The sequence below is a fragment of the Zonotrichia albicollis genome, chromosome Z (assembly GCF_047830755.1).
Source record: "Zonotrichia albicollis isolate bZonAlb1 chromosome Z, bZonAlb1.hap1, whole genome shotgun sequence".
In the NCBI taxonomy this organism is placed as follows: domain Eukaryota; kingdom Metazoa; phylum Chordata; class Aves; order Passeriformes; family Passerellidae; genus Zonotrichia; species Zonotrichia albicollis.
In genome coordinates, this window is record NC_133860.1 from 6,719,611 (window position 1) to 6,732,430 (window position 12,820).

The 12,820-nt window shown below is 52.5% G+C and overlaps 1 protein-coding gene across 5 annotated transcripts in view; it reads right to left on the bottom strand.

Moving 5' to 3' along the window:
* Window positions 1–324: 324 nt before the first annotated feature.
* The window catches only part of LOC102075488 (WD repeat-containing protein 7), a 36,150-nt gene continuing 23,654 nt past the window's right edge, over window positions 325–12,820 (bottom strand). For 3 of the 5 annotated variants that reach the window (XM_074533724.1, XM_074533720.1, XM_074533723.1), the window contains 8 exons: window positions 12,198–12,384; window positions 9,822–9,939; window positions 9,357–9,506; window positions 9,082–9,164; window positions 7,029–7,128; window positions 2,928–3,032; window positions 2,042–2,245; window positions 325–1,375 (listed from right to left, as the gene is read on the bottom strand). In XM_074533724.1, the coding sequence (XP_074389825.1) occupies window positions 2,042–2,245; window positions 2,928–3,032; window positions 7,029–7,128; window positions 9,082–9,164; window positions 9,357–9,506; window positions 9,822–9,939; window positions 12,198–12,384 (947 nt within the window). In that variant the 3' untranslated portion in view covers window positions 325–1,375. The remainder of the gene's footprint in view (window positions 1,376–2,041; window positions 2,246–2,927; window positions 3,033–7,028; window positions 7,129–9,081; window positions 9,165–9,356; window positions 9,507–9,821; window positions 9,940–12,197; window positions 12,385–12,820) is intronic. The other 2 variants (XM_074533722.1, XM_074533721.1) reach the window with 2 other exon arrangements.

Genomic DNA, 12,820 nt, shown 5'->3' on the forward strand with positions numbered 1-12,820 from the left:
TCATAGCGGATTAATTTTTAATTTTCAGACATCAGAGAGAGGGGGAAGTTCCCCAGGAGCCTCTCCCGCTTCAAAGCGCGCTCCAGGCAACCGCTGGACCGAGTGTCAATTTATCACACCGGAGGCTCCCTCCAGATTTTTTGTTGTTGTTCTTCAGACAAAAGTATTAATGCTGGTGAAGTTTCCTACAGCATTTCTTAATATCCTCCCAACCCAACCCATTGCAGAGCAGGATCCTGCTCTCACTCCCTCCAAAGGAAATGGGGGAAATTGAGATTCCTGATGCACCAGCAGCAGGAGATCACTGACAGCCAGGCAAGCCAACACGTTTCAGTGGGGTTTTATTCCACGAGCATATTTCCACCGGGAATGTCAACGCACGGAGGGCAGGGAGGGTGGAGAAGCAGACACTGGGGCCGCCCCAGGGCTCTCCATCCCCCCATGCAGGGACAGCTGCACACGCACACAGGGACCAAGCAGTGCCAAGGACACGCAAAGCTGGCAGCGGGGACGGGCACAGCCCTGGCACAGCAGCTGGGCTCAGCCCTGCTCCGCTCCGAGCACACAGATATGGAGCTGCAAATCCCACACCGACCACCCGAGGCGGAATAAAACGCATTCGCTTCCTCTTTGGGAGCCATGTGACAAATGAATTCCTGCATTTTTGGGAACAAGTACCATGTTTAGCTTAGCAGGTAGTGCCAGCCTCAGGTGCGAGCTCTGCAGCCAAGGAAAAGCTGCACAAACAGAGATACTGAAATAAAAGGGTTACAGAGATATCTTCTCTTTCCCATGAGCAGTAAACAGAAAATTTCACACAAAATATTCCACAGAATCAGATATGTAAGAAGGAAACACAGTCACAGCGAGTGTCACACAGGAGTATTCCTACTGAAGGAAATATTTCAGTACATCCAGTCAATAATTCATTTTTTCCATAATTTTGATAATTTTTCCATTCAAAATGGCCCCCTTTGTCCTTTATTTAAATAAATACCTGCACTGGTGGCAAAAACCACCTTTCTATATAAATACTGCTTTTTTTCCAAGCCTGCCATTGAACAGGATTTTAAAATTATTTATTTACACGCGGACTACCATTTTTCCTCCGGCCTGGGCACAGCAGCACTTGCAATCCCCTGAGGAAGGAGCCTTGGGATCAGCACATCGCAGCCCCGTTCCCGCCAATGCCTGGCTCCGGGGCAGCACGTCCATGTAAACACGAGCCTTTGCGGTAAACACTGACATTCTGCGCGGGGAAACGGGGTCGGGTGACATCCAGCGCCGCGGGGCCGGGCTCAGCCGCCTTCGGGAGGAGCTGCTCCTCATCCCCATCCCGATCCCGATCCTGCTCTGCCCCCGCGCCCTCCTCCTGCTGGGGGCACCGAAAGGCTCTCAGTGCCACCGGCCGGCCGGCAAGGGTGGGCTCAGCCCCTCAGGTTTGGGCAGGGATCCCTCAGGTCTGGGCAGGGATCCCTCAGATCCGGGCAGGAATCCCTCAGACCAGGGCAGGGATCCCTCAGATATGGGCAGGGGTCCCTCAGGTCTGGGCAGGGATCCCTCAGGTCTGGGCAGGGATCCCTCAGATCTGGGGAGGAATCCCTCAGATGTGGGGAGGAATCCCTCAGATATGGGCAGGCCTCCCTCAGATCTGGAGAGGAATCCCTCAGATATGGGCAAGGATCCCTCAGATCTGGGCAGGGATCCCTCAGATCTGGGGCAGGCCTCCCTCAGATCTGGGCAGGGATCCCTCAGATATGGGCAGGGATCCCTCAGGTCTGGGCAAGGATCCCTCAGATTCTGGGCAGGGGTCCCTCAGATCCCGGCTTATCCCCTCATATCCCGGCTGAGCCCCTCACTCACTCCCTGGCTGATCCCCTCATAACCCGGCTGAGCCCCTCACTCACTCCCTGGCTGATCCCCTCAGACCCTGGCAAGCCCTTCCCAGGTGCCGCTGCTCCCTGGCACAGCTCTGGCACCGCTCCCGGTGCCCAGGCAGGCTGACTCGGACCGTTCAGCCGTGCCCTGTGCCCACGCTCACCTAGACCATGAAGCGGTGCTCCCTGCCGTCGTGGGCCATGAGGATGATGTTGCGGTTGGAGGTCCAGATGAGGCGGGCCAGGCGCAGCGCGGTGTGCGAGCCGGGCGAGGCCGGCTGCACCGGCGGCACCTGGTACGTCTTGACGCAGCGCAGCTGGGGCGCCGAGTTCAGCATGCCGATGCTGCCCAGCAGGGACGTGTTCATCTGGGGACACAGCCCGGCTCAGCTCCCCTCTGAGGGCACCGATGCCCACGGCACAGAGGGCACCAGCGCCGGGCTGTGGCGCTGCCCGTGCGGCACAGCAAGCGCTGCGCTGGGCATCAGGGGCTGCCTTGGAGGGAAGGCACCTCAGAGCCCACCCTGCCATCCCCACTCGGCTCTCCAAGCCCTGCCTAACCTTGCACACCTCCAGGGAGCAGCTGGGTTTGCACTGCCGGTGCCAGCTCCAAACTCTCCGTGCCCCCACAAGCATGGCAGCATTTCTGTGCCCCGCAAACCCCGGGGTGTTTCACTGCCCTGAACCCCCAGCAGTGCCCGTGTCAGGGTGTAAATCACGGCATCCCGGCCAGCAGCGGGCGAGCCCCGCGTGTGACATTTTCACAATTTAAATCATCCTGAGTAATAACCCTTTTAGGATGACTAATGTGCCTGATTTTCCTGCATTAATAATCGTGCCAAACAGGACACGGAAGGGAAAAATCACCGGCGCACGAGGTCACACTTGAGAACGGCACACAGGCTGTTTAACCCCTTGTGTCTGGGCTGGGAGGGATTTCAAGCATCAGGCTGCTCCAAGCCCAGCCCCGCCGTGCCCTCCCTCCCTCCCCGGGCATGTTTGCCCTGCTGGAACCGCCCGCACAGCAGGGACAGCCCCAGGTGTGCTCACCTGCCAGAAGCAGAGGTGGCTGTCCGAGTTGGAGTAGGTGGCCAGGTAGCGGCCGTCGGGGGCGAAGGCCACGGCAGTGATGGGTCCCTTGTGGCCGTGGATGGTCTGGGAACAGGGCACAGCGTGGCAATGAGGGGCAGCCACGAGCTGGCAACAACAGCCCCCCACGGAAATGCTCCCCAGAGCTCCTCTCCCACAGCAGTAACCCCAAACAGCATCCAAAAGCCCAAGTGTGCATCAAATCCAAGGTGATATCCACATGGAACATCCCCTTCCCTCCTGGATCAGCACTAGCAAACCCCATTAGCAGGGCTCCCATGCCCAGGCCCGGGTTATTAAAAGCCCTGCTCGGGGTGTGCACCTGGAATGAGCCTGATAAATTAACAATCCATTAAGATATTCATTTATTCCTGGTGGAAAAGGGGAGTGAACCCCAGATCTCTCTCTTTAATGGGATCCCCACAGTTAATTAGTTTAGCCCCATCCCACTCTTTAGCACTTAACAAGCACGGAGCACTTGTCAATAAAATATGTTTTGGTGAGACAAAGGTAGAAATCAATAGGAGCAGCACACTTGTTGCTCTTTTTACTCCTGGAACTCGTTCCAAGAAGTACAAATCCTTCAGGGAATGCAGCTGCTTTGTTATTTAAAGGAAGTGCTTCTCTAATTGATGCTAATCCTTCCCAGGCAGGATTTTTGTGCTCTTGGCTCGTGTTTTCCACCAGGAAGTGAAGCAGCTGCTTCCAGCTTCCCTCTGCAGGGTGTGAATGGGAAGGGAACGCTCCTGGGAGCCTCCTGCACCCCCTGCAGCCATCCCAGAGACCCAGCTCCAAACCCAGGGCTCGGGACAGTCTGCACTGAACCGCTCTGTGCCACCGAAGTGATGTAAAAACCCACTCTGATCCATTTACAGTCATACATGCAAAATGGCCCCACCAAGCCTTTCAAAAGAAATCCCTGGTTTTGAACCAGTGTAAGGGAAATCTCTATGAACCCACACCGGTTTCAGCACCTTTATTAATTTGATTTCATAAATAAATCAATGAAAGTCCCTTCCTCTGTTGTTTCTATGTTTAGAAAAGGCCTTTATCCAATTGAGGTTACACTCAGGAATTCCCTTTTCTCTGAAATTTCAGGAGGTGCTTTCCATGACCTGGTTTGCCTGGAGATGCAGCACAAACACCTTTAAAGCACTGTTTTCAAGAACAGCATCTTTTACCCTGTAATTAATTAAGCCAAGCCACAATTCATTCCAAATGGAATATTAAATCCTTTTCTGCCTTCCACATAAATCAAACTTTGCCAAGGCATCCAGGACTGAAATAAAATCAGCCCTGCACAATCCAATTAATGCTCGGATTGCTGGGGTTTTAATTCTGGAAGGACCCAGGACCAAACAGTATTGATTCCAGCCCAGGCTTAAAAGTAGTTTTTGCTTTGAAATAAACCCAAAATAACTTATGTTTCTCTTTAATCTTCCAGTGCAAATGACCCAGGTTTTAGGTACAAAAATTACATGTATTTCTGAAATGCAGCTCTAAATATTTATGATGAATCCCAAGATTTAATCGATAAAAATGGAATATTTCAGAGGTCTCTCCTTATAGACCCAAATATGGTCGTAAAGGAAAAGAAGATAATTAAAGAACTTGTACTGAGGAATTAATTGGGGGATTTTGGGCCAGACTCTGGTACTCAGCAAGAATTTGCCTGGGAAAATATGAATATTTTCCCATCATCCCAAAAGCAACTATCAGGTTTCCTAAAATTCAGTTACCTGCAATCTCTCTCTCCAGCCTCATTTTAGTGTTTAATTTGATATAAAATAGTACTTATGGCATCAGTATTTCCTGTGTTACTGCACCTTTAAGTGCAGGATTTTTGGCTGTGTGTTAATAATTAGGAATCTTATACAAAATATTAATAATTTGGTTGGAATTTAGTATTATTTTAGTGTTTAAGTGGGCAAACAGAGCTTGTGCTCAACGATACCTTAATCCTGCTGCCTAATCCTTTTAGTATTGTTGAAGATGCATTATAGCTGTAATTATTAATCCAAGGGGTTTATTTTGGAATAGAATTTGCCATTGGTGTTTAATCCCGTGTGCTGTGGCCGTGGGGTTCCGAGCTGGGCAAACAAAGGGCACATTTCCAGGTGGAGCTGCTGCTCTCGGCACTGCTTTCCAATTCCCTGTGCAGCATCAATTATCTTTATCAAATCCCAGATCTCATCTCAGCCTGACCTCCCCTCTGTGCAGGCATTTCAGGAGCTCAAAGAACCTGCCACAAACCCACTGCTGCTCTCGCTGGGAAAGCATGGAGCCCACAGCAAATACTGCTGCTGCTTACTCCCAAAATTAACATGGAGTTCGTCTGGGGGGAATCTGGAGCTTCAGAATGGGATCCCTGAAATCTCTGTGGGGGAATGTGGGAGGAGGAACATGGAGGAGGAATGAGTGAGGGGGAATATGGAGTGGGATTGTGTGAGGGGGAATATGGAGCAGGAATATGTGAGGGGGAATGTGTGAGGGGGAATATGTGAGGGGGAATATGTGAGGGGGAATGAGTGAGGGGGAATATGGAGCGGGATTGTGTGAGGGGGAATATGGAGGGGGAGTATGTGAGGGGGAATGTGTGAGGGGGAATATGGAGCGGGATTGTGTGAGGGGGAATATGGAGGGGGAATATGTGAGGGGGAATATGGAAGGGGAATATGTGAGGGGAAATATGGAAGGGGAATATGTGAGGGGGAATACTGAGCAGGAATGTGTGAGGGGGAACATGTAGGTAGGAATATGGAGGGAGAATATGTGAGGGGGATTGTGTGAGGAGGAATATGGAGCAGGAATATGGAAGAGGAATGAGTGAGGGGGAATATGGAGCGGGATTGTGTGAGGGGGAATATGGAGGGGGAATATGTGAGGGGGAATGAGTGAGGGGGAATATGGAGCAGGAAGGTGTGAGGGGGAATATGGAGCAGGATTGTGTGAGGGGGAAAATGGAGGAGGAATATGTGAGGGGGAATATTGAGCAGGAATGTGTGAAAGGGAAGACGGAGGGGGAATGTGTGAGGGGAAATATGAGGGGGAATATGAGGAGGAATATAGAGGAGGAATATGAGGAGGAATATAGAGGGGGAACATGTGAGGTGGCTGCTGCTGCTGTGTGGGACAGCACCTGAGTGCAGGGCATGGATCCTCCATGATGCCCTGGCTGAGGATGGGCTGCTCCCAGAGGGAAATGCCCTGCTGAGGATGGGCTGGCTCCCAGAGGGAGAAGCTGGCTGAGGCTCCCAGGAGCTCCCAGGCAGTTTATCAGGAGCCCCACGGAGATGGGTGAGGGAGCAGAGCCATCGCAGCGAGCGGCTCTGGGTCAATACCCTGCGAGCTGCTGTGGGAATGAATAATCAACAGCCAGCCCTGGGAGCTCTGGGAGCTGCCAGCAGCTGAAGGGCAGATCGATGGCCATGGGAAGGGCACTGCCAGCCCCAAACACCCCATGGAGCCAGCAGCAGCACCCTGGGAGGGGTCACAAACTCATTTCACTGGGGGAGGAGGAGAAAGAACCTGCTTGGATATGGAGTTATGGAAAAATAGACTCAGTGTTTGCATTTGGAATAGTCATAATACAGTCTACTAACACAGTAAATTTTACTGAGGGGAAACCCCATCCTAGATAAATGCTGGTTTATTTTTTGTTAATAAGGGGGGTTTTTGGTATCCATCATCCTATTGATCATTCCAAGTAATTTCTCAGTCAGTTCCTACAACCACCTTTCTCAAAAAATTAAAATTACCTGGAGGGGGAAAAAAAACCAAACCCAACATGCTTTTCAGGATCCAAAACCCCCTCACAGGAATGGAAATTAAAACCCTGAGCTTTTCTCCAATGCCACAGCTTTCTCAAGTTTTTCCATGTTTTTGAGCAGCCAGAAAAGTGTGCAGTTGTGAGAAACTATATATAAAATCAGATTTGGAAGCAGGAATGTGCATCCAGTAGATGGTGCTACCCCACAGTAATCCATCTGGCCATATTTTGTACCTCATGAACAGTAACTAACCCTGAAAAGGACCCGTCCTGGTTACCCCAGCCGCTCTCACCTGGCACTTGCCCGTGCGGATGTCGTAGAGCGCCACGGAGCCGTGACGGGCGCCCACGGCGATGCGGTGGCTGCGCTCGTAGTAACTCACCATGTAGAACCTGGGGGGACAATGGCACAGGGAGCTGGGGCTGGCACACTCATCTGGTGCCACCGGGGTGGGGCTGGCACCTCACACTCATCTGGTGCCACTGCGCTGGGGCTGGCACATCACACTCATCTGGGTGCCAGCGGGGTGGGGCTGGCACCTCACACTCATCTGGTGCCACCGGGCTGGGCTGGCACCTCACACTCATCTGGTGCCACTGCGCTGGGGCTGGCACGGCACACTCATCTGGTGCCACTGGGCTGGGACTGGCACGTCACACTCATCTGGTGCCACTGGGCTGGGGCTGGCACCTCACACTCATCTGGGTGCCACTGGGCTGGGGCTGGCACCTCACACTCATCTGGTGCCACTGGGCTGGGGCTGGCACCTCACACTCATCTGGGTGCCAGCGGGGTGGGACTGGCACACCACACTCATCTGGTGCCACTGGGCTGGGACTGGCACATCACTCTCATCTGGTGCCACTGGGCTGGGCTGGCACACTCATCTGGTGCCACTGGGCTGGGGCTGGCACGTCACTCTCATCTGGTGCCACTGGGGTGGGACTGGCACGTCACACTCATCTGGTGCCACTGGGCTGGGACTGGCACATCACACTCATCTGGCACTCACTAATGGCTGGAACTGAGAGATTATTTAAAGATCCACTCGCTGCCAGTGGAACACCTGGCATTGCACAGAACCAGCTGATGTAACCATGGAACCTGAGCAGATTTATCCCTCAGATTGATTTGTTTATTTGGGAATAATCTATGGGATAACCACCAGCTCCCTGATGGCCATGGGTGTACCCACACAGTGTAACCCTGTGTGACTGAGGGCATTTCCCATCAAAGTCACACAGAAAGGAAAGGAAGTGGAAGGAGAAATAAGCAAACTCATCCGTTTCTGATGGGCATAAAGGAAAAGGACTCCAGTGACACCCTTGGGGTAAAGGCTGCAATAGTCCTGAACACCCAGTGTGACCCCGGGGCATTTATTGGAATTCCAGCAGCTGCAAAATCCAAGGAATTTCAGCACTTGGAAACCCAAGAGACACTAAATCCTAATTGCAAATCCTTGGGGATATCACTGTGCCTTATCACAGGAGAGCAGACCTGTGGAAGTGCCAGCTGCATCCCGAATTATGCTGCAATTTTGCAGCTAAATTTCCCTCTACCAAAATGCACCAGAAATACCTGAAATCAGTCTCAAAAATGGTATTAAGCATATTTAGGGCTTCAAACAACCCACCTTTCAGACCTCTCTGCTGGTTCCTGGGGATTCCCAGTGCCATAGCAACTGCTATGTGTGAGAGGATGGCAGCTGGCAAGGAAGGCAGGATGAAACACGGGGGAAATCAAGAAAGAACAGAAGAGAAGGAAGAGAATCCCTGGTTTTTGTGCAGGGAAAACAGTGCTTCCCTGGAATCTCTGCAGAGATCCCCCCACCTGCTGTGGCCTGCAGCAATTTCCCTCCATCGCTGGGTGCTGCATCATTTTTACACTGGCTATAAGCAGGAAATATTAGCAGAGAATTTGAAATACTGGGTGGCTATAAATATGCACAGCAATAGGGAGATTGGGCACTCATTCCCATTTATCCTTCCCTTTATGTTTTAAGGAAAGCCACTTAAAGCATCAGGAAGGAGGAAGATCATTCCATCAGGATCCAGCCTGGCAATGGGATAATTGTTCTTTCTGTGAAAGTATTCCATATTTTAATAGGTTATTAAATTAAAATGTAACGGCTGACAGGTGATTATTAGAATTTATGGGCTGGACCAGTTTAAGAGGATGACTGGGATATTTATTCATCTTTAAAGATACTGGAAATGCTCCCATTTTATAAATCACCTTTTACCCTTTGTTGTGTCACCTAAAAGACCGTTCCACTCTTAATTAGAAATATATCCAGCTGGTGATCCTATAATCTATTTCATAGTATTCCCGTAGGAAGGGCTCACCTGCAGATGGCTGGGAAACATTCCTGTAGACCCTTCTTCTTAACCAAAGACCCCTCCAGGCAGTACATGATGATGTCCATCACCTTGCAAACAAAAACTACCATCAGCTGAGATCTCAGGGTCATCTCCCCCAAGCTGTGTCCGGCCTGGCTTTGAGCTGCTTTAGCTTGGGATATTTTCCCCAGCAATGTAAAATTTGTGAAACACAGAACAGATCCTTTCTAGTCCCGAAGCGCACAGGGCAAGCAGCGCCTGGGGTGGAGCCGGGGCCTCACCTCCACCAGCAGGTCCACCACGTCGGAGGGCATCTTGTCGATGAGGATCTCGATGACGCGCAGGATCTCGCCCTTGGCGCGGGCCAGCGTGCTGGTGTGGATGTTCTGCTGCGACTGCGTGTTGGCCGCCAGCGCCGTGTGCCGGTGCACCTGGGCACCAGGGACACCGCTGGCACCGGGCACCGGCTCCGTGTGCCCCCCAAGCCCTGTGTGCGCCCTTGACCGCAGCCTGGGCCGGTGCCTGGTGCCGGTGCACACTGAGCTGCCAGCCCCGTCCTGCCCATGGTGCCCATCCCAGCAGAGCCCCAGCCCCGTCCTGCCCACGGTGCCCATCCCAGCAGAGCCCCCAGCCCCGTCCTGCCCACGGTGCCCACCCCAGCCCCAGCCCCATCCTGCCCACAGTGCCCACCCCAGCCCCAGCCCCATCCTGCCCACGGTGCCCACCCCAGCCCCAGCCCCGCTCACCTCCTTGGCGATGGTGGTGATGAAGGCGGGCGGGCGGGCGGTGGCGATCAGCGACAGCGCGTGGCGGGCCGAGCGCGCCGAGTCGGCCGCGGGGCTCAGGGGCAGCCCCATTGTGATGCTAAGCGGCAGCAGCCGCACAAAGGCAGGCACAAAGGGAAGAAATATAGAGTGGAAAGATTAGAACCAGCTTATAATGTCAGTTCAAGGTCACCGGGAGCACTCCGGCAGTTCCAGTATAATGGACTCCCAACAAAGAGCGGTGATTAGGAGTCAGGGTGTTCCAGCATCAACCCCAAATCGAATAATTAACCATGAAGATTGAAAACAGTAAGTGCATCTGTCCAAAGTGGGCAAAAGGCCTTGTTAACAAATTATCTGTATGTGCTGAATACATATCACCCCACGGAGGCCCACGGCGTCTTCCCGAGGATTTATGGTTTGGTCTTTTACAGTATTTTAAACACAGCCTGAAAAATCCCCTGGCCAGAGTAATTCTCCTTAATTCAAGGCTTTTACTGGCTGTGACAAGATAAAAGCAAAAAGCAATAAGGTGCTAAGTACCCAGTAACTGCCAAAATAAAATTTCTATGCACCCTGCACATTATCCAAAAATTCCCCAAAATGTAGGGGCATGGAATCACAGCCAGTTTGGGTTGGAAAGGGGTTTTAAGGATCACCTATTCCACTACCCCAGGGTGCTCCCAGCCATGTCCATCCCAGCCTTGAACACTTCCAGGCATGGGGCAGCCTCTTATTTTTCTGGATAACCTGTGGAAGGGGTTCCTCCTTCTTCCCTGTGCTCTCTGGCTGGTTTTTTTGGGGGAGAGAATAGCAGGAATTTATAATCCCAACCAGTTTATTCTCATTTCCTAATGTGCAGATTAGAATTCCCAAATGTGAAACTAAAAGGTGATGTCCCCATTGGCCTTTCCTTGGGAAACCACAAGTGAATGCAACTTCCAAACTCCTGTCCATGAGGTGTCCCATGACAAAGGGATAAACCAGGGAAGGATTATCCCAGTTAACTTGTGGAGGGGCTGCCAAAGCCAAAGCCAGCAAACCTTTGGCTTTGGCAAGCCAGCAAATCTGGCTGCTCCCACCAGAGAACAGCCCAGGGAACCTGCAATGGTCCCGGGCCAGGCTGGCTGGGACTGGAGCAACCTGGACAAGCGGGATGTGTGTGAAACACAGCTTAACCCAGAAAGCACAAACAAATGGTTCCTGTCATCACCCCAGAGGCCCAGAACGCTGGGAGAACACTCTCTATCCCCAGAGCTGAGCAGTTTCCCTGGCACAGCGTCGCCTCCGCGAGCCAGGGCGAGCTGGGCAGGCGAGGGAGCTCCGAGCACCTGAGTTTTGCCTAACAGCTCGGATACTCCCTCGATTCAGCAGGGAAAAAAGAACCCCACTCGTTTCGCTGGTCAATAAATGTGATTCCTTCTTTTCTACCTAAAAGCAGAAGCTTGACATGAAAGCTCTTTAATAAAACCTCCGGGAGAGGCGGCGGCAGCTGCGCGCCGTTATTGTGTCCGCGGCAAATCCGGCACAAAGCGGGAGCTCAGCGGGGCTCCGCCAGGGTGAGCTCCACACTTAACCCCGGCACACATTGTTGCTCCATTTCTTTCCATCTCCCTCCATCCTGGCTCTGTCAGCAACCGAACAGGCCATTTTCAATCTAAATCTTGTTATGGATTAATAAGCAAACGCTTTCGCGCTTATTATGCAATTTATCATGAGGAAAATTGCGGCGGGCTCCTCAAGGCTCCACGCTGATCCCTTCATTTATTCCCTGCTCTTTGGAGGGAGAGCCAGACTAATCTTCCTGACAGCTAAGGGTGGAATCACAGCAGCACAAGGACTCGCTCCAGAGCTGAGGGCACTGGGATCCTGGAGCTGGGATTTACATGAAACAGGGCTTTGGGAAGGGACAAGGTGCCGGTGCCTCCTGTCACACCACACGGCATCGCTGGAATTCACACAAAAAACAATGGTAATCCAATTTGTCCATATTCCTCCTGCCAACACAGGACAAGGATCTGCTCATTGTATGCCGAGGAAATCCAAACTTACATAAAACGGGCTTAGAACAGTGTCAGAACCCTCGAGACTGAGCGATGTGGAAACACATTTCTGGGATTGGTGCAGCCTTGCAGGTGCCATTTAAATTCTGTGTTTGTCAACAAACATTTCACGGAACCTGGGGCATGATCTGGGTTGAAAGGAACCTTAAGGATGCAAACTTTGTCCAGCCTGGCTTTGGACACTTCAGGGATGGGAAAGCCATGGGTCCTCCCCACCAACCCCTCTCCAACGTGCCCCCGGGGTTGGCACGGTACCAGCCCCCGGCAGGGCTGGCACGGTACCCACGGTACCCACTTGGCCAGCTGCTTCTCGGCGTCGGCGCAGAGCTCGAGCAGCCCCATGAGCACGGCCGACACGTCCATGTAGGGCTCCCAGACGGTGAAGCCGCGGCCGATGAGGTCGATGGCGGTGCGGCGGATGGTGCTGTGCGCCGGGAGCCGCGCGCTGGCCGGCTGCAGCAGCAGGAACGTCAGCGCCTTGCCTGCGGGCGATGCCAGGGCTGTGGGGGCTGTGGGGGCTGTGGGGGGCTGTGGGGGCCGGACCCGCCGTGGGCACGGTGCCCGCACCCTGCCCCAACCCACCCGTGGGCAGCCGTGCCACCCTCAAACACTGCATGCAAATGCATTGGGAGCACTGTCACTACCTAAGGAATCACAGGAAATGCATTTTGAGGGGAAAACCAGAAATGGAATCCTGAATCTTGATCCAGGTCCTGCACATTTTGGAAATATTCCTACTTCATTTAACAGCCCCGCTTTTACTTACACATAAATGGAGGAGGGCAGTGCTGGCTGATAATTTAGCATTATCTCTCCATCATTATTTATTACCCTTCAATAGTGCTTCTTGTGGTAAAGATAATTGCTGATTTTATCAGGCTTTGCTTGGACTGTCCTCAACAAGTGGCTTGGTTTGTT